Raw genomic sequence first — 22,225 nt, 5'->3', positions numbered from 1 at the left:
AAGGCTTGCAGTCAATACACTAATGTTTTTTTCCGCTTTTGATTGATTGCTGTGTTGCATTAGAGGTAATGGGGGTGGTTGTGGGGTTGGTTGGAGGCAATTACATTTAGGCGGAGGATATTCTGACCAGGAGGTTTTCTGCTGACTTAAAAAATAGGCAAGCGGGGAGAGGACTATGGTTCCAGAAAGGCTTGTGAATCATTCCACACCAGGATGGGATATGACTGAGAGTAATAAACCAATATAATATAGCAATATAGCATCTGAAACTGGCACTGCAGTGAAATGAAGATTATGCACAATCATATGTAAAGCAGAATGGAAATCTTACCTTTCCTATGATGCTGCCAACCTCCTACAATACAAGGGATGAAGCGTTAACATCAATGGACATATTCAGAAAATCAAAGGAAGCAAAAGCATCCTTACAGTCAGTGGCAACAATGCCTTTTACAGTCAGTACAGATGCAGCATTCAGTTATGAAATGAATGTGTATCCACATATCATGGCAAATATACTTATTGTGTGTCTGACTTCCTGTTCCAGAAGTACAGGTCTGTCAGCCCCTATAGTTTGTCGTTATATTTGGTATATACTAATTTATTCATTGGTCTATGATGCAGCCATGATTGAACCAGATAAACTCTGCCTCACAAAAATGGCCACTTGTCTGCTTTAAAGCAAACATTGTACTCCAGTTGAAGTGAAAATGATATTTGTTGTATGTGTGACCTACAGTAAATAATTAGTGTCAACTGTTTCCCTAAATACGCCACTGTGTACTGTAGGCTACAACAGTTTTATTATACATAATTTCTTAGACATAGGTGTATAATTCATGAGGAAGAGGCATATTGCGCAGCGTGTGACATGAAGCAGGAGACTTCTACCTTTCCATGCATGAGCAGTCGTAATGTGAGGGTCACTCCCAAGCCCCCGTCTCCAAAGTCCTGCTCACAGTTCATAGTGATGTGGGAGTGGCACGCAGGGAGACGCATGAACGAGGTTTATCCGCTGGTCACACACTCAAACCAAGGCCAGCACTCGCTTGCTCTCTGGCTCTCCAAGGTCCTTCAGTGCTGCACTGAAAGATAGAGCAGAGTGAATTCAATACATTACATATAAATAGTTATTAATCATGACATTTGTTCAAATAGAATTCAGTTTTGAACATGTTCATTATTTACCCCTATGTTTGCAGTTATTTAGCTTCATAGTAATACTTAATCCATCCATTTCCTGTGCTGTTTATCCTCACCAGGGTGGTGGGTAGGCTGGATCCTATCCCAGCTGTCTTTGGGCGAGAGGCGGTGTACACCCTGAACTGGATAATTTTAAATAATTCTAAAAATACTTTAGCCATCATAATTTCATTGTAATGCATACGATATTCAATAGTTACGTTATTATACATCATGTATAAACATATACATATATGTATTAGGGCTGTCAAAGTTATAATTACAAGTTAAAGGAAATTCTCTTTAATACCACTGTTTTTTTAATGCGCAATTAACATGCGCAAATCCTGTTTGACCCTCGGCCCACGCCGTAGTTTGAGGAAACATAGGAGTGTGGCAGTCGATGAGGAGCCATAAGCGGGAACAAATATTGAGCAGAAATGGACAAAGAAAAGGGTATTTTGCTTGGTAAGTTTAGCTTCAAAGCCCTGGCAGATGGCTCTCTCGACACAACCAAAGTTATTTGTATCTACTGTCGCTGTGAGTTGAGTTATCACGGAGTCTCAAATGTCAGACAGAAGACAGAAGGTGCTGCAGCAATGCAGATATTTTTTTAAATTGTCATTTGTAAAGTTGTACCTTGGCATACAAGTGTCCCAACTAGCGAGTGTTTTTTAGATGCGAGGCGTCTCCCGGCTGATGTTTTGCTTTGAACTGCGAGCAAAAATTTCGGTTACGAGCTGCTAGTTACTGGCAGGCATAGCCGAGGACAGCTATTTAGGGGGGCTTGTGTCAATGTGACAAAGTCAGAAGTGAGCGAGCACACATAGCGTTCAATGAGATGGCAGTAAAGGCTAGCGAGGGAATTTATTAGCATTATTATTTATTAGCAATTGGTGTCATACTTTCACGCCGTTGAAATCGCCACGCTAAGAAAAGTGGGACAAAAGTGTGTGTTAAACAGTGTTTGTGTGTGTATATCTCTGTAAAAGAGTGTTTGGAAGTGAAGTATAAGCTATAGTCTGACTGCACTGCAGTTTATGGGTGCAGTACTAGTTCTGTAAACTACTGCACCCTATTTTTTGTAAGTTTATTCAATATTTATTTTTCTGACGCCCTGTTCTCATTTCACTTACTGTAGTTGCTGGGTGTTTTTGCAAACCATTATTTGTAACATTAGTCACAATTGCCATTGGACTTTTATTGCATACCTGCTATTTGTTTACACGTCTAGCTGTCACTGGCTGTACTTTGTACTGGCTTCAGCTAGCTAGCTCGCTAGCTAGAGTTGTCCGCCTTGTTTCCGGTCTTCGGACTCCAAATGTGACTTTTTACCACAGTGACATTTTGTTTGTAAAACAAACAAGCAATGCGGTTAGTTCGGAATTAGTTTTTTGTCCCAAGGGAAAGTTACAAGTGGATATTACGTTCATGGGGTGCATACAAACGTTTCCGTGTTGCACTTGACAATTTTGCTCTCTTGTTGTTATACTAATTACTGTAAGTCTACTATTTGTGTGTGTTCGGCCCTATGATGGTGATACTATCACAGGGGTCTCCTATCTCGCCAGGTTTATTTTAAGAAGCTCACCAACGGGTGAAAGAATATTTGCTTTTTAATTATTACTGTTGAATTCATTCTTTATGCCTTTACATAATAACAAATGAGCACAAAATAGCATAAAGACAATGGCTACACTGTTTAAGTGGAGATCTGCTTGGTAAATAAAGTAGTGTATCCGTATTGCTTCAAAACATGCATCAAATTAAATTGAGGTCTGTGTCAAATAGTACAAAAAATGTTTCACACTAATAAAGGCAAAAAAAAGACAATCCACCCAAATACGTTTTTTTATAAGTTTATTTTTAAGTTTATTATAAGTTCAATTTTTAATAATTACCTATTTGGCAGGCGGCCTTGGCCAATAACACTCATCATAAATAAATTGAAAAATCTACAGTTAATCCAAGTGGAATCACTTGGATTAACTCCTCCCACTCATGGATGATTGGCATTAGCAGCAAGCATAAAACCCTGATCAAAGCATCCCTAATAAAAACTTCTATCTGCGATTAATTGTAATTCATTACAAATTAACTATGGACAATATGTGATTAATCCTGATTAAATATTTTAATCGATATACATATATTTTATTGTATACATATTTTAATTTAGTTGAATTGGCTGGTGGAAATCTTGCATTTTGAGTTCCTCATAGTAAGGCATTTCGCCTCTATTTTGAGCAGTCAAGTTACCAAATATGGTGGCTTAGCCGATAAAGGGCTGCCTTGTAAACTAATGCCTGAGCTCATTTAAGGGGAAATTGGGTATTTGTATTGTGCCTCACAACATTGTGAACCAAATGAGTTTCAGAGTGAAGAAAACAAAGAGCTAACGTCAACCCTTTATTACATTGAGGGTCTTAGAAAGCATGTTTAGAATCAGATATCCCCACAGCATGTGCAACACCTTCATTAGTTTGACTGATAGTGATAGTGATTCAAAACAAAGGCATTATGAAGACCCTGGTGTATACGGGATATCGACTAGTAGCATTGGTAGTGTCATCAACTTTGGGAGCCTAACAAACTGGTGGTGGTCAAAATGATATTAAGGAATCTCAATTTGCATGATGTTTTTTTTTGCAGTTGGAATTTTGTTTAATCTCAGTGGTATCTCCATTAACGTCCACCCCGGTTAGCGTGTTTTTTGGTTAACAACCCAAATTTTTGCAAAAATTTTGCCTTGGCTTGCGTTCGTTTGTTTAACATCTAAAATACAATCCGACTTGTTTTGTAATTATTTTTGCATCTGTTTGTGCATGTAAAACTATAATTATTGTATATAGTGTTTTGTTTTAACATTTTTGGGTGTCTGAAACGGATTAATTGGATTTACAATTATTTTCTATGGGAAAATTTGCTTTGTTTAGAGTCCGTTTTGGTTTGAGTCGCACCTTCTGGAACGGATGAATGACGTTAACCAAGGCACCACAGTATATATATAGTAGATAAAGGAAGGTATTCAAATGTGGCATTGTATAAAAACATTGTTGGCTCAGAATTGAGCATACACTATGCTCTTTGGACAAAATAATGTAGAAAGCAGGTAGGAGACAATGCATTGATCTTCGGTTTCAACACATGGACATTTTTCATTGTTTCATGTCCTTTTATAGGGGCTGGGGGTGCTGTTTACCCCTTGTAATTATGACCAGCTGGCAGGCACTTTGCTAACAAAGAAAATTGATTTACATACACAACACAGGTGCATGTTGTAGGTGCACAACAATGTAGTTTAAGAAAAAAAAATAAACCGGGCTTTTCAAATTGTATTGCAGAAAGCCTCCCATCAGAACATGATCAGGCTGGGGTTCCCCTACTCTCAGAAAAAGCAGAAAACCTTTGGCGACACCCTCCTAGACTTGGCAAAAGTAGGACTTAAGTGCAAAGTGTTTTAGCTTTTAGTCACTGGTCGTTCAGGGAGAAGGATCACATGCAGTACAGGTACTTTGGGAATATAGAATGTCTGTGTTTCATTTCAATCCATTCAATAGCACTAAAATGAAAGGCATTGGATTTTATTGGCATGTTAATGACACTTGGTAACAGTACACTCTCTTCTTTGACTAATCAAGGTCACTTGTTTGCTAAGCAGATTGCTGCGCCATTGTGCACACGCCTGCTACTCTGATGACATTGCTTGACACACTCTTGTGTGCATGTGCGTGTGTTTCATAAATCTACATGCCGTCGGTAGATGCGGTGAGCTATGTGAGGAGATCATGTTTAATAAATGGGTATTATTTTAGATGAGATCCAACTCCCGTGAGATGTGTTGTAGGCCGGTTTATTGCTTTTGCTTAGTGCACAAGGCCATTACTGCTTTGCTGGTTTATTTATGCACTGGATGCTTGCAGAGACACGCTCAGATGCTCGCACACATCCCTCTTAAGATGTCATAAAGCTCGACTGCCTGTATGTGTTTATGCCTCCATGGGACGGCGTGGCATGCCAATCTATCAGTAAGCACTAACTGCAGAAAAGAGTCATTTTGTCGGATTAAATTGATGCAAATCAATCGAGTGCCGCTTTTTGGAGAGAGATGCTTGTACGTGTGACAGTTAAAGTCCATCGCTGTGTAATTTACATTTATATCAAGCTAGGGTCAAGAGGTTGGCGGGTATATATTTGTCGGCTGTCAGCTACAAATATGAGGCTAAGTAATCATGAATTTAACTGCTCCATGTGTGCTAAACACACGTGTTATCGCAGAGTACATTTGTGCAATATGTGGGTTAACTTCATTATGCATAGTCACCAAAAGGGCATGGATAATACATTAGCGGTTTATTCCATTAGGCCTAATGGTGGAAGAGATCAGTGTATGCAGTTCTGTGGGTTTGATAACAAGGCATGTGCTCTGTGTCCAGGGCGAGGGTGGTGAGCATCTGAACTCCTCATTTACTGAATCTCAAGCAGTCACATTCCAGGATGAACAGAGCCTCTTTGTTCTAAATTAGCCTTGCTTGCACAGAGCAGAGAATTAGCAAAGGCAAGACTGTACAGCCACTGTCATAAGTCCCCACCGATGCGTCCTGACATATTCCAGAGCTGAGGAGAAACCAAACGCAGCTTCCGGAAAAGAACAACCCCTGTCAGCTGCAATCGAGAGGACATATTGTATCGGCTGTCAGCCTCTGTTTACTGTACACTGTCATGTGAGCTAGTACTCAGTGTTGCATCAAATTCTAATTCAATTACTGTTTCATCAACTCTAACTTATTTGTTTAACATTTATTTAACATTAGTTTTTTTTTTAGGATCATTACAGCTAGATTTTTATTTTTAAAAAATCTCCACCAGTCTGATTGTCAAAATGTAATTGGACCACCACTGCCCCATAGCTGTGCATCCTTGGTCATCCCGTCGTTATGGATTTAATTATTACAGATTAACTTATTTTCAAATGTTTATAAGAGCTCCAGAGCCTCTCTCCGGGTGCATTAAACGACATGACGGTAACAAGGTATCGATGGTTGGGATCTGTAAAATACCACATTGAAAAACTTAGGGATGTCTACTCTTAGAATAGTTGACTATTCGACGATTCTATTCGGAGGAGTATGATTCCACAAAATCATATAGAAATGTCATGTGATCAAGATTGTACCATTTTGACTACATGGGGGGCTACGGCTCTGGCTGAGCACTTATTTTTACAAAGAATGTCTTTGTTGTTGTTATAAAGGTCCTATACGGCCTTATTTTGATACAGAAATCTTTGAAGAAAGCCCTCAGTGAAAATAAACCTGTACTGAACATAAACCTCACCAGCTGTTTTTTAGATTACAGTGTAGATTTTAGGGCTGTTTTGACTAAGCATGTTCATAGTTGAATCTGGTTTGTTAGATTTTGTCCATCGTCGACTAATATTCTGATGTTTTTTGTTGCAGAGCTAATATAACCAGATCTCATTTGCGACTTTTTCCACCTCAAAGAAACAGGCTAAAACATATAAACAAATAAACATGGCAGGTGTGCAACAACAGTACCATAATTTATTTAGTGACACTGCAAGCAAGATTAACAAAACTGAAACACGGTCGCTGGCGGCACACATCAAAAAAGTGCATATATAATAGGAACAACATAGCGTATCGTGATGGAAAAAAATCCTCATTATGTATTGACTCTTCACATTCTGTGATTGGCCAGTCACACACGGCGACCGCCCCTCCCGAGACAGACTGTGCAGGCTGGAGCCACATAGGAGTTGATCAGTGCCTCATTCACATACACGGTGCAATTGGCAAGTTGAAAACGGCTCATGTGGTATTGCCCACTGCCTCCACTTTATTAAGTTTTCCTCAGCTAGTCTCTATTTCGGTTTGTATCTAAAGCTTGGTAAACATGTTTCGTCATTTGACCAGCGCTGTGCAGGCTTGTCTTGCGTCAGTCACTTATGCAACTGAATTGGGGTAGCATGACCGCTTTTTTCCTTAAAATGTATTTTTGTCTTATTACATGAAGTCATCATAAAACAGGCATGCTACCTACAATATAAGAATTTTGTTAATTTTCAGTTGGCAGACAGTGGGAACAGTAACATGCATTGACTGGCCACAACATTAGGTACCCCTGCACAGTAGTACAAGAGCTGTAAAAATACAGTGAATAAAGGTGAGAGATTATTTCCTGCTTTGCCATCAGTGGATGTATGCATGAATCACCAACTTCACACAGATCATTAAAGTCTTACAGAAAAAAATAAAAATAAACAATAAATATAGCAACTTCTGATCAATCCATGTCAATGTCAGACTTAAAGTAATGTACCAATTTAATCCCCACACATTTCCCATTAAACCATGCCCATTTCCGGTTTATGCCCCGCCCACCCCGAGTACAGATACGGATAATTTAGATGGATGAACAGATACAGATACATATACAGATAGTGGTGTACTCGCTCATCTCTAAGGTCTACCCTAGTGAGGATAAGCAGTTCAGAAAACGGATGGATGGAAGCATAGATTTTCTGTTAAACACGTGCCATTTTCAATTCCTTATTAGCACAAATTAGGCTGTTTTTGTTTCAATATAGGTCATCCATCCATCTTCGGTGTCGCTTTCCCTCACTAGGGTTGCGGGTATGCTGGAGCCTATCCCAGCTGACTTCAGGGGGAGGCGGGGTACACCCTGGACTGGTCGCCAGCCAATGGCAGGGCACATATAGACAAACAACCATTCACACTCACATTCATACCTATGGACAATTTAGAGTCGCAAAATAAGGTATTTATTACAAACAACAGACATTGAAATGACAATCTTGATCACATGATATTTTGATGTGATTCTACGGTGAGATTGATAGTTGAATCAGACTCCTCCAAATCGAATCGTGGAATGGTCGACTATTCTAAGACACCCCGAGTAAATTTGATACATTTATATGTCACAATGGTGGGTATGGTGGGTATCTTTTACCATGCAATAGAAGAGTTTTTGTAAATTCTGGACTATTGAGCGCACCTGAATATAAGCTGCACGCACCAAATTTAAAAAAGAAAAAATGTTGTTCATGCATAGGCCTCACTTTTCCATAAGCTGCAGGTGTCCTCGTTGTAGCACGGGATATTTACACAGAAAGACACACCTTAGAATCCTACCTACACTCGGTGTTCCTAGCGTCACTTGTTAGCTCCGATAAGTGAAATGTGAGACATTTTTTTTTATTGGAGTTCAAATGCTGCCGTGGTCTAAGCAATCCAAGCAGAAGCTGTAGTAATTCTACACTTGATCAAACGTACTTGAGATTTCTGCATAATTGTTGCAGAAGACTTTAAAAGCGTGATATTAGTGTCTACTTCACTACTCCAATTCAATACTTTGTGAATCTGCACACTAAGCATCATGGGAATTGTAGTTCTTTTAGCCATAAATTAGTGGCATCATTGTTTAAATCACAGAGGTCAAGCTGTGTGAAAAATGTAGCTCTCTGTAGAAATCAAACTGTCAAGCTGAGCATTATTACTCAAAGCAACATTTAAAAGGATAGTGAAAACATTCCTCAATGTATCCTTACAAAACTGTTGAACTGGATCTATTTTTGATAGTAAACATGAAGAATCCACGCTGTGTTCCAGGAAGACCACATCAAAGCAACCAGCACACACCTCTTGATAGCCAACGGAGATTTTTTCTGGAGCATCCATACACGAGAGACTGCAGAGATGAAAAGGAACTTTTACAACCGACTTGTCTCGAGAACTCCACACCTGTTCTGAGACATACATGTCGCTTGCGAGACAAACAGACGGCTGTGGGTCGCCTTAGACCAAATGAACATGCCTGATCTGCATGGTGAAAGATGGGACTCAGGGTTCCCGTCTGCATATAGAACATCAAGGAGGTCGGCCATATTGAGTGTTTGCTTGGAAAACACGCAGGGGGTCCCCAGGGTGTCGGCACATACAGCAGTACGTGAGAGGGTGTCAACTTGAGTACACGTGCAGTGGTGAGGGCATGAGGTGGAAGACCATTCACACAAATCTCAAAACTCCAACCCCCCCAACACACATACACACACACACAAACAAAGCACACGCATTCAGCTGGTGGGATGAAAGACGCCAACAATTCACACATTCATTCACGTGACGCACACAGGAAGCGGCCAGTTGAAATACGAAGAGCGGCCAACCTTTGATCCAAGCTAAAGTCCCACTTGGATCTGTTATGAGATAACTTACAGTATATATATCCACATATATAACTATATACTATATTGTTCAAAGTCAGCTTTATGGTTGCTAGTTCTGAGCCTGAAAAGACAAATTTAGAAGTTTAATGTTTTCATAGCAAACAGTCCCTGACAAATGACTGTGTGTAAGCAAACTATTCTACTCCTCACCCGCTGCACACAAAAGGGTTTGTCAAAACATGTACCCTTACCGTGTTGGCTGTGCTACTACTTTGCTGACAAATACACCGCACGCTGGTAAGTTAAACCCCAAAGTTTAACGGCTCAGATTGACTTGAAATTTCACACACAGCTCAATGCGCGCTATGTTTAGCTGAACCACCACAACATTTGGTACACACCTTTAGGGGATGGATAAACAGATGCCTGTAAAATTTGAGCAAGATGGATTGAAAAACATGGCTGCCATTGAGCAAAACGCAGGAGCATGGGACTTAGCAACTAACTGTCCCTAATTGTCCCTGGTCATTTGTCTGAAGATTCTAAAACTGTGAGGATATCTGTATGACATGTATGCGAGCATGTCTTCCAAAGCATTTTGACCACAATCAATAAGGGGCACCACAAATGCCATATTGACATAAAAACCACACCTTAGGCTATTTTGGACGTATCCGGTTCACTCAGGTGACTCAAGGCTGCCATAATAGAAATAAAACACGGTGGAACCTCATTTACTCAGAATGTTTTTCGATTTACGTTGAAAACTTTGGTCTCCCTTTTCAATAAGGTACACAATAATACAGTAGTTACTGAGGAACTAATGAAGAACTAATGAGGAACTAATGACTAGGGCACATATATTTAGACTAGTTACTGAGGAACAAATGAAAAAACAATGAGGAACTAATGAGTAGAGCAGTTACTGAAGAACGAAGGCACATAAATTTAGAGTAGTTATTGAGGAACTAATGAAGAACTAATGAGTAACTAATGAGTAGTGGTTAGAGTTAGGGTTAGGTAGGTTCGTTTCTAATTAACTACTGTCATTTTGTGTACCTTATTGTAAAGTGTTACCAAAACATTTGCTTTGGTAAATGTACATTTCCCCGTCAGCGTACAATATGGCGCACGTCTTGTCATGTTATTAACACACTGCGTGAGTACAACTGTGTTCGTAAAGTATTTTTTATCACAAAAGGTCTTTGTTAGCAGCCTGTTAGCATGCTCTCAACTGGAAACCGGAACCAGAAGTCATTATTCCCCAGCTTCATGGCCTGTCTATGATGCCATTTAGTTATTTGCTAGCTAGCACAGTTATGCCACGAGTCTCCGCTTTTCTTATGGCTCACGACTTAAAAATAACCCACAATGGAGCAAAACAAAGTGCCAGCACTTTTATAGAGGGTGACAAACAGTATTGAATTCAAGAAATAACTCACAGTAAAACACGAGGGTGGTATCTGTGTCGATCTCTGCTCATCCCTCGCGCCACCTCATCACCGTCTTTGTCAACAACAAGTCTTCAGTCAAGGTAAAAGTGATATTAAATGTTCATTTATCCCTTATATGTATGCATTTATAAGCGTTTTGAATGGTTTTCTGCATGTCAAACTATAAACATGTGAACAGATTAATTGGATTTGCATTGTTTATTATGGTAAAAGTGTATTCAGTTAGAGTACTTTTGAGTGAGACCTTGTGGAACGTATTAATGACGCTAACTGATGTTCCACTGTTTTTGTATAAGAGACACAGTCTTGGTGACATGACAAAGAGGCGGGGGTCAACATAACCTTTGATATCACTGTTAAAGGGACAGTATGCAACTCGCAACAATTTTTTTTTAAACCACCATATGTTACCAATAGTGTTTTTCAAATACAAATTGTAAAAAAACAAAAATGTACTGTATTTAAATGATAAATTAATCTCGTTCGCATGAATAAAACAACTGTCATTCATAGCTGTAGCATGCAGCTAAACTTTGCTAAATTGTTATCATTAGCTAACAACAAACATAATCTGTTATATTGGTGTAGTCAAAGCAGGAAGAGGCGGGATATAACGCTTGCGGTAAGTTTGAATAGCAGTGCCTTCTACGCATACAGCCCTTTCAGTGGCTATGTTTGATAGCATTGCCATTATGTTTTATATTAAGGGAGAGGCTATGTTTTTATGCTTTTATTTACTCACGTACCATTTTGACTAGCCTGTAAGCAAACAAAAACCTCTGTTGGACCAATTTAGGACAAGCGCATTACGCAAATTGTCGTCCAGAAATAGGACACACGATAGCAACAGCAGAGATCAATGCAATATTCAATGTGCTCTTTTCTCTGGCAATCAATATTTTGAGCTATTTTTTTATCTTTCATGGCCTGACTCAGGATAATGACCATTGATCTACTGAGACGAACGCTCCAATTTAGTGCCTACATCAGGTTTTTTGTGTCAATTTACATCTATTTTGAAGTAACCCATATCCAATATAACTGGATTTACAATTATTGTAACAACTCATATACACACACACTCGAAATACAGGTAAACGAGTAGCACATGCTGCTCGAGAAATACAAGTGACAACATCTGGTGACAACGCAGAACAAAACAAACATTAAAAAAAGGACGTTGAAAATGCTGTATTCATCATACAAGCTTTGGCCCACTGAAGGCTACTTAGAGGCCCACAAAACTGCCATCTTTTATACACTTGATGGTTTATGCATCTCAGAGTGGTCGCTATAGGGTTAATTAACCGATCACAGTGTCAGGGAATAGCCAATATGTCCGCTAACATCACATTGGCTGATTTTAAGCTAGATTTTATCAAAGCCTAATTTAAATCTGAGAATATCTGATTCCATGCCCTTTTCTCCAGTTTTTGGCACATTTATAAATAAATGACACTGTTAGCTACCCTAAATTGTCCATAGGTATGAATGTAAGTGTGGTAATGGTTGTTTGTCTATATGTGCCCTACGATTGACTGGAAACCAGTCCAGGGTGTACCCTACCTCTCGCCCGAAGTCAGCTGGGACAGGCTCCAAGCATACCCCCGCAACCCTAGTGAGGATAAGCAGCATAGAAAATGGATGGATGTATACGCTGCTAAATAGTGCTAAATAGTGGCCCGGCATTCAAACTTCACAGATGTTCTGCTGATCTTCTTGACAAAGTTTCCTTGCAAACATGCAACTGTGTAGAAAAAACTTTTCTGTTGTTGCAGCCTAAAACTGTGTTTGCATACGTAAAATGACACAATGAGAGCATCTTCCCCTGAGACCACGACAGCGATGAAGACAAAAAAGCGTAAACAACACGAAAAAAAAGAAGGAAAGGAAATGAGTACTCCATTACTACTTTATGCTCCTCTTCACTGGCGGACAGTCAGTCACTGTTGTCTTGCTCAAATTTAAATGAGATCCTCCGGGTGCAAATGTGCACGCACACATACCCGGTGCACAAAGGTACACACACGTAAACAAACTTGACTGACATTTGCAAGTCCTACATATACCTTGGAGAATGTGCAGAGGCGCTACATACACAAGCTAATACTGTAGCTGTGTTATCTGAAATGCTGGCAGCCTTGACTTCATGCAGGTGCTTCTTGATTAAATGAGCATGTTTCCATTTTTGATGAAAGTATTCAAAGAGGGGCTGCATGTTTGTGTAAGCTGTAACTATGTGTTGGCGAAGCCATTCCAGGATTCATCCTGGTGGTGTTAAATGAGCTGTGCATGCAAGCGCATCCTCCGCACTTTGGCAAATGATCATTTATATCTGTTTGATTTCAAATCACTCTGGTGTCTCAGTTAAATTCTATATACTGTACATACAGCAAAACATTCATCCTGTGTCGGGATTATATGTCAAATCTCAAAAGACAAAAAAAGCACCAAACACCCTTCCACAATCTGTTCAATGAGCTGAGAGTATAAGGTTTGAGCAGAGAAACAGGAGACGCTTGAAATGAAAGAGCAGTGTTTCATCTCTGGGTGCGTCTGTCTCAGCTCTGTCACATATAATGGGAGGGGTCAGTCCTTGGCGCACAGGGGACTGTCCTCCCCTATCAGACCTTGGCTTCATTTAGAGTTGAAGCATAGCTATGTCACAGTATGCCTCTTGTCAGCCACAAGGCCCTCCTGAGACCCTGTGACTGCACGCTCCACACTGTTTGAAACACACTTCTGGTAATATTACCTGTAGCAAAAACAGGGAATGTATTTCTACATTTTTGTAGGATTCTTTGTAAGTACATGAATGGCACACATGAGTTATGTTGGTGCACCGTTTGTAAGCATTAGTACTAACTTGACCCTGCAACATGCACCAAACATGCACCAGGGTGATTCCAGCGACGGTGCAGTTACTTCGAGGGGCGTGACGTACAGACTACAGTGACTTGAAGCCATAGCCACGTGAAAATATACTGCAAACATATTAAATAACCAGGGAAAACAGTGTTGAATATTTTCTTTTTGTTTGTTGTGTATAAAACATGATCTGCCAATTTCAGCCCGTTGGCACAACGACATTTTGTGACATGAAAGAGTTTGTCAAAAGACGATTAAATAAATAACACAAAACGGTGGAACTTACATTTCAGATGCCGCGATTCCCGAAGTGTAACACCACATTGTGCACCAAACGCATTTTGCTGAATCCAGAATGTAGTTTATTTATTTATTTATTTATTTATTTGCGATGTCATTTATCTCATTTAGTATGTATTGTGTAAAACTAAGACAGGAACAACATCAAATTAAAAGCACAAAGTGAATACAGACCCACCATCCACCACTATAAGCTTGGAGTTTGTTTTTCAGAGTGAAGATTATAGCGCCGCTGCATGATGTGTGTTAACAGGCAGTGTGCTAGCATGAATTAACTTGAAGCTGTGCACACAACAAATATACACATTAGCACTCAATAACGTCATCATACTTTACCTTTATGCATTCCCACAGAGTATCAGCATTTGGGAGCAAATATGAAGTGAAAAAACGGCTTTGCAAAGTTTGCATGTCACCGACCTCGCTTGCTTATTTTCAGTGTTTGGGTTTGGGTTTGCATGTTCTCCCCGTGTCTGCGTGGGTTTTCTCCGGGTAAACCAGTCTCCTCCCACATTCCAAAAACATGCATGTTAAGTTAATAGGTGACTCTAAATTGTCCATAGGTGTGAATGTGAGCGTGAATGGTTGCTTGCCCTGCGATTGGCTGGCGACCAGTCCAGGGTGTACCCCGCCTCTTGCCCAAAGTCAGCTGGGATAGGCTCCAGCATACCCCAGCTACCCTAACGAGGATAAGCGGCAGGGTGGATGGAGGGTCTACAGTACTTCTTGGCTCTGGTAACTTCTCGCTCCTGACTCGCTATGTTTTTTTCTGCTTCTTGTCTTCAAATGTCTTCCCGCAGTCTATCAATTAAAATGTTATTAAGTGACGCGTCGACAATAACAAATCTCCGTCGACAAGTTTTTATAATTATGCCTACTAATCGCTGCAGCCCTAATTAGCAGTAGGACATAACACTACAACAACAATGATGTTGAATGCTAGCTTATCATCTCTGCACAAATGGTCAGCCAAATATTGTTGTATCGAATGAATGAATGAATGACTAAAGGAACTGCATTGAAATAAACATTGTCTGAGCATTTTATCTTGCAGCAAACTTTTTTTATGTGAACATTAGCGCTGATGCTATGACTTAACACAAGCTGTCCTATTACTCTCCTTTTTTAAGCAAGTGCGCCATTACAATTACTTGTAGTCTGATGGTGTTACCTTAAGATGAAGCGAATGCCAATTGCTGATTTTACACAATGTTTACCTTTTTGGACTAAATAAAGCCACAATATTCTTTCCAATGGAGTGAACGTATGCTAAATAGGCACTTGAACACATCCCCTACAGTAAAAACGTGCCTGAGCTTATAAATATAGAACACTGTCAAGTTAGATAAGGCTCCTAAGTATCACCCTCAACACCTCAACTCTCTTATCTAGACAAGAAAAGATTTCTCACCGCTGTTGCAACTGTCGTTCCTTTTTTTAGCAGCTTGTTGACAGCTCGGGAGCCACGGATTGTGTAAATTACTACATTTGCAAAGGCTGCCATATCTCAAAGTGGGTCAGATCAATACTTCCTTTCTGTCATCACACCTCGTAGTCACGACAGGCTGTCTACCACACGGGCCAAACCTCTGCTGTGGCAGAATCTGCATAATTACGAGTGGATCCAATATGGCTAATGAAGAGCACTGTAATGGTCACGCTATACGGCAGTATATCTTCAGCCATCATTTTCCGTGTCTGTCGGTGTTTTGATGGTACGGCATATCCTTGAGTGGCCATTCTGCATAAAACCATCAACGGTTGATGCATGCCTTGATTCCTCACTTCAATCACAGTCTGCCTGCCGGGGTGAAATGACACAAACGTGCAGGTAATAAACCTTACGGGTTATTCTGCGATGTAAGTTGTTATCCCCCGAGTGGTTCCTGAGCCACAGTGGCGCTGGCTGAGCCTTATTTATGCTGGCTCTTGTTAGCATGTGACTCTAGTCAAAAATGTCATGTATCTTTCCCTAATCTCAGTAGCAAATTAATCTGCAAAATGAGTTTCTTATTATAGACGTATGAACATCTGGTTTCGGATGGCACTGCTCTTTTGGCCAGATTATGCAGAGAGTGTTTATCCCTCTTAATTCTGAATTGGAATTTTCTGCTCGTTTGGCTTTGCCTTGACTTATAATGGCGTGCTTCTTATTATTAGAAAGCTTCTATTAGGACTATATATCATTCTGAATGGTTTTTGGCATGGTGGAGAATACACTTTGGCAGCATATTAACTTCAGCTTTTATCCCATCGCTCTCACTGGATGAAGGTCACACTGTATCTGCAAAATGACTTCCCTCGCTCTGGCTTGCTTTCATCCCAACTTTCCTCCCATCCTCCACGGCAGAACATGAGTCAGAGAATCTGACACCTCACGGGGCACAGGAGGAGAGAGGAGATGGGAGGAGGTCGGTGCGGGGAGAATGGAAGCAAATTGAGAGCAATAGACAGAGAAACGGAGATGGCTGGAAGGTGGGAGCGAGGAGTGGATCAATATGTCACAGAAGGAGGTAACCTGAGACTCTGGTCCCGCTTCCTCCAACTACAAGATGTTATATAAAAATGGCAATTAAATTCATCCACGCTCAAATGGTGCGCAAAGCCCTAGCTCAGACTGCACCATAAATCACAGGTGAAGACACTCTTTGTACATGGTCACATGATTCTAGCCTTTATAGCATCTCAGGTTGTTGGTGTATCGTCTGGACTCCAACAGTACAATGCACTTTGGCGTTACATAAGCTCCAAAACAAACTGAGCACAAACCCAAAAATAGTGCGGTCCCTGTTAAATATTTCAGGCACTCAGCAGCTGAAGGGGGTGATAAAAAGCTTCTACCCTCATTGGTCCCATACACAAAGACCCACTGATGCAGATGTCTAGTTGAAAGAAAGCTGTGTAATGCAGACAATGAGGGATAACAGTCAGGAAGGCATTATTTTTGTGCTTTTTTCCACTGTGTGTACAGTAAGGACTGCATAAAAGCAACTCTTTGAGGGAAAGAAATCCTGCTCATGAGACACAGTAACGCACAGCAAGGAGTGTCATGCGGCCCGCTGGGTCAAAACAGCAGCTCTTAAAACAGTGCTATCTTTTCATAGTGAGGATGGCCCGCGGTGCTGTCAGCCACTGGGTCAGGCTTAAGAACAGCGGCGAGGGTCACGATGCGTTTCAAATAAAGAGTCCCTTCACTGCTCAACAACAAGCAACGTCACAAAATGATCTGCACTGTTCGCAAGCACAGAGGCTGCGAGATGACAAACTGGCGTTCATGTGACTGGATTCTGTGCACGCCCTTCTTGTACAACAGAGCCCATTTCATTCTACAACACAAAGATAAGGAATGCAGCGCAAAAATCTTTTTCAATCGACAAAGCAAGGGAGTGTCAAGAGCTGGGCCCCAAGAGTCAGCCATTATTAGTTAGCAACACACACAGGTTAATTGCTCCAGGGCAGGTTAATTGCTACACAGGATTTATCTTGCAGACTGTAGGGAAAATTCATTTACATCATAACAAAGCTCCTGTGACAACATCTATATTAAATCCTTTCTATGATACTTCATACTGTCAAATGCAGGGTGTTCCATTTACAGTATATGTCTCCATCAATTTAACAATCATTAGCTATTGGTTTTGACTTAAGAAATCAATAGTATGAATGAAGCTACAGTCGATGTATTTAGCAGTATAAACAGTTTTGCTCCCCGGCGTTGTTAAATGCCTAAATCATGCAGGAGAGCTTTGCTTGTACTTTCTTTGTCAACGGAGGGTGATTTCTCTCTGCAGAACTGTTTAATGGAGTAGAGCTAGAGCACCGGGCTGCATTTATTTGATGACTGCAAAACTATATCCAAGCAGGGTGCCCCTTCTACCTCCTTGGCCTGCCAGAACAGTGTTTTAGAAGATGAGAGAAATTATTGGCAGCTCCCAGACGTTGGAGCAGCACGTGTCAGGTCTGGCTTGTGTTATTTATGAAGCCTCTCAGCCCCAACCCTCACTCTGCAGCACAGATGCAGGTGGGGTTTCATTATTGAAGATGCTCTTCCAGTTCTTATTAGATCTCCCTCTCACATAGTACATTACGGAATTGCATTTGGACAGGGTCTGCATCACATGTGGGTCTGTCTTTGTGGCCCTGAACTACATCTTTACGGTGTGTGTGTGTGTGTGTGTGTGTTTGTGTGTGTGTGCCTGCAAAGTCAGCCAACACATTTTGTCTTTTATTCCCCATTCAGGCATACATATATATGTATTTACTGTAACCTCAACCAATGACCCTCTCCATAACTCATCTTTAGACCTCACTGATCTCTGTCTGTGGCGCAAAAGAACCTTTGCTAAGCTAAAGCATTCCCACCAAAATATTTAGGCCATAAAATGCTTACAGTCCCACCCTAAGTGATGCGCAATTCTTCAGTTGTGTCCTACTTCTTTCCACTTTTGTTTGAGTGCACTCACTGGAGGCTGGAGGGGCCTTTGCAAGATTCATGAGCATCTCTAGGCTGAGAGGACCATGATTCTCTGAATCAATCAACTGGTCCACTACCAGATGTTTTATTGATTCTATTTTACAGATTGAGCATGTGTGTCAGAGTGTGTGCTTAATTAAAAAAAATTTTTTTTGCACTTCTATTCAATCTCAAATATCACTGAGAAAAATAAGAATGCAGTCAGTACATCAAATCTATTTTTGCAACCAATGCTCTACCTTGCCTCTAAAACATATACAGAATTTTGCCCCATATTTTTGGGCATCAAAACAAAGTTTGAATGTTTTTCATTGATTACAATGACTCTAAAATCTATTAACGTAACTCTAAATTGAGGCGTTAAAGGGTTAACCTACAGTATACATAATATGTAGGATTACCCACAAACATACAATTACAAATACCTTCCACACAACGGCACAACTTAATTGTGTAAATACATTCCAAAAAGATCCCAATACTATAATAGACACTGATTGGACACTTCATTAGGTACACCTGCACAATCTAATGATATCCAGTTCAAGAGCTGTGTCTGACATTACAGATACTAATACAGATACTAATATCCAGCTATTTAAATAACAATATATCAAGATGCATTATTGTGACTGTAGTTTCAGTTGAGTAGAGCTGCACTGCATCATCTGTTTCTATTATTTTGTACATTCTATGTTGCTAACTAGGGTGATCAAAATATTACAACCCCCACCCCCGGTGTGCTGCAGAGCAGTCCTACTTCAGCATTGCCATTTCAAGTGACTTTTCTTTGCCGCCCTCTCATCTGGACAGTTTTCCCATCCACATATAGGACTAATGCAATTGGGCATCTTGATGAATAATGATGCTGTCACACAAAGTCGCTGCCTCAGCACCAAGCAAGCGCCCACACGAGCAGCATTGTGCAGAAAGATCTTTCTGTTCAGAACCGGCTGGTCCGCTTTCATAAAATTGTCCTCACACAAGACACCGATTGTCCCCCCGGCACCACTCACCAAGAGACTCTGTTTCTGGGGTGGGTTTAGCAGCTCAGCCAGTTTACGGCTTCAGAAATTCAGCCCCGCGTTTGCAAGGATACAGAATATTGCTTCATCCTTGTGTGCGTGTCCATGCAGAAATACAGCAACACGATATGAAACCATGACTATAAATGCACCACATAAGGTAGCCGTGCAGATGAAGTTGGACAACACACAAACGTGTCATCTCCTTTTACCTTTTTTCATGTAATTGGCCGAAGGCTCCAGTTAAAGTATCCCCATTGATCGGACCTCTTCGGGGTTCGTATCCACATTAGAGTCCACGACCACGGAGCTGCAGCGCCGGTTCTCTCCCTGGTGTGTCCGCAGACTGTGGAGGGTCGGAGAGTAGAGGCGTGCACAGAGGCAAGAGGGAAGCGACCAGCCCGCTCACAGTGATGGAGAGAGACTGAGGCAGGCGGTCCGCTGCTGAGGGGGGGCCCCTGTGTGCACACTGGCCTGCACACTGTTCCTCCTGTCCCTACAGGACCTCTGCTGGAGCGACGCATCACCGCGGGACGCACCTTCGCTCAGCACAGCAACAAAAATGATGACATTTACCACACCTGCTTAGTATGATCATGCTTTTTTTAATTGATCCGCTTTAACGTTTATAATAACTCCAAGATCCTTTGAGATTGTGTCACATTTTATTCCCCTGGGCAAACACTAACATGAGATAAACATACTGGATATCAAATAGTAGGCCAGAGGAAATATAACAGGTAAATATATAATTCACAGAATGATTAAAAAAAAAAAAAAAAGCAGCAGCGCACATGTTCCTTTGAAGTTTTGACGAATGTAGACGCAGTGGAAGGGTGTCATCTAGTGGATTCTGCGAGTATTGCAACTGCTCATTGCAAAACATCATCCATGGATGGAATAGGGAGGGGAAGGGTTTGTTCAAACCGATAAATAGATATTTGTTCTGCATGGTTCCCAATTTGTGACATGCTATTTAGAGTCAGCAGGGGACGCTGTGTGCTTTCATAGCATTTTCCAACGACAAAATAAATATAACCACCACTGGGGGGCGTATGGGTCAAGGTCCTGTCAGCTAACAATGATCCTTTTTTCAGAAAGTGTGGTGAATTGTTGGAAAGTGCCAGAAAACTTAATTGTATACGCATGAAGAGACATAAACAAATGGTGGAATTGGTGTTTAGATGTTACAAATGAGGCCTGCGTGTATTTATTGTTCTGGTTATGTCATAAATTCTAAAAAGGAAATCAGATCAAATTACAAAAGCATTGCTTGCAGCGAAATCCGACTACAACCCCTCCCTGTAATTTTGGCAAACACATTGCATGTCATCCCTGCTTGTATGGGAGCACTGGAGCTTTACAAATGTCTCGTACTAAATGACAAAAATGAAAAAATGAAAAAATGACAGACGACACCAGGGCAAAGACTATTGTCACTGATCTCTGGGATGTCTCTCTTCGACTCTCTGAAACTGTCACGCACAAACAAGGTTGAACTTCTCTGTATGTAGAACTGAATCACCTGGTTTCTCCTCACTTGAGCCTGACAAACACTGATGGAAGATCTACAAGGGAAGGCCAACAGTCATACAATTTAAAGAACTTTAAATAGCTTTTACATGTACATGAGAATTTCACAATAAGACGTGGTGGGTGCTTTGTTTTTGTTTTTTTTGAATGCAAGACTCACATTAAATACATTCACTGACACAAGCACAAAGATTTCCTATGCAATGTTTGCCAAAGATTTGTATTCAGTGTAGTCTGCTGGTATATATTAAAAGCACATTTCCATAATCCTTTGAAGATATATGGCCTCCCTTTCATGCAAATACATCAATTTGAACAATGGAGGTGAAGGAGACATTTGTCCAGAGTGGACATGGAATACTAATAAAGAGATTTAGAATTAAATAAATAGTTTACAGAACACGGATTATGTTTACATTGCTGTATGGGTGTTTTTCTGATTTGTTTAGACTCAACGGGGTGGGGGTGGGGGGGGGGTGAATTAGCTGACGATCAGCTACCATTTCATTTCATTCCATGGTATTTCCTTTCAGCCCTCTGCATCTTTTTTTGCACGGCACAACACGGTGGTTCATGTTTAGCACAGTTCAGTCGTGTGGAGTTAGCATGTGGCTTGCGTGGGTTTTCTCCAGGTACTCCAGCTTTCTCCCCCAGTCCTAAAACATCCATGTTAGGTCTGGGCCAGTGGTGTGCAGTCAAGGCCGGGAATGCCTTCTCTCTCTGCTGTCACACTATCACTATCACAAGCACTGACCCTGCATTTACAATTTATAATCTAGTATTTGCTAAATGAAATTGTATTAATTTATCCCCAACAGTCTATTATCTTCATTTTGAAGCGTGTCTGTTGGCTGCGCTGCTTACTCGTAGTAGTACTTTATGTGTAAGTTGTTTTTTTTAATTAGATTTCAGCTTCTTTGTGTTGCCATGTTGATGTAATCAGTTTCAGAATCAGGAGTGCTTTTTTAACCAATCAGATTACGTCAGCATTTTTTCATCCTCTGATTGGTTGATTAGAGTAAAACTGTTACACCCCCAATGGCTGACAGAGGTGGAGAAATTGCCATCTGTTTGTCATGTTTTTAGATAAATATTGATTCTGAACTGCTCCAGATGAAGTGTGGAGGTTTGGAGTTGTCTGAACCCTTTATACTGTATTCGGTATTTCTTTTATCTG

The 22,225-nt window shown here is 40.7% G+C and overlaps 1 protein-coding gene across 1 annotated transcript in view; it reads right to left on the bottom strand.

Annotated features, from left to right (window-relative positions):
- pcbp4 (poly(rC) binding protein 4) overlaps positions 1–19,990 on the bottom strand; it is a 54,305-nt gene extending 34,315 nt beyond the window's left edge. The window contains exons 1-3 of the mRNA XM_054778728.1: positions 19,728–19,990; positions 892–1,085; positions 332–355 (exon numbers count right to left, since the gene is read on the bottom strand). Of these exons, the coding sequence (XP_054634703.1) occupies positions 332–355; positions 892–999 (132 nt within the window). The 5' untranslated portion in view covers positions 1,000–1,085; positions 19,728–19,990. The remainder of the gene's footprint in view (positions 1–331; positions 356–891; positions 1,086–19,727) is intronic.
- Positions 19,991–22,225: the final 2,235 nt, after the last annotated feature.

This window comes from Dunckerocampus dactyliophorus, chromosome 1, assembly GCF_027744805.1.
Source record: "Dunckerocampus dactyliophorus isolate RoL2022-P2 chromosome 1, RoL_Ddac_1.1, whole genome shotgun sequence".
Lineage (NCBI taxonomy): Eukaryota > Metazoa > Chordata > Actinopteri > Syngnathiformes > Syngnathidae > Dunckerocampus > Dunckerocampus dactyliophorus.
Note: the sequence above shows the minus strand (reverse complement) of the source record. Positions and strands in the feature narration are given on the sequence as shown.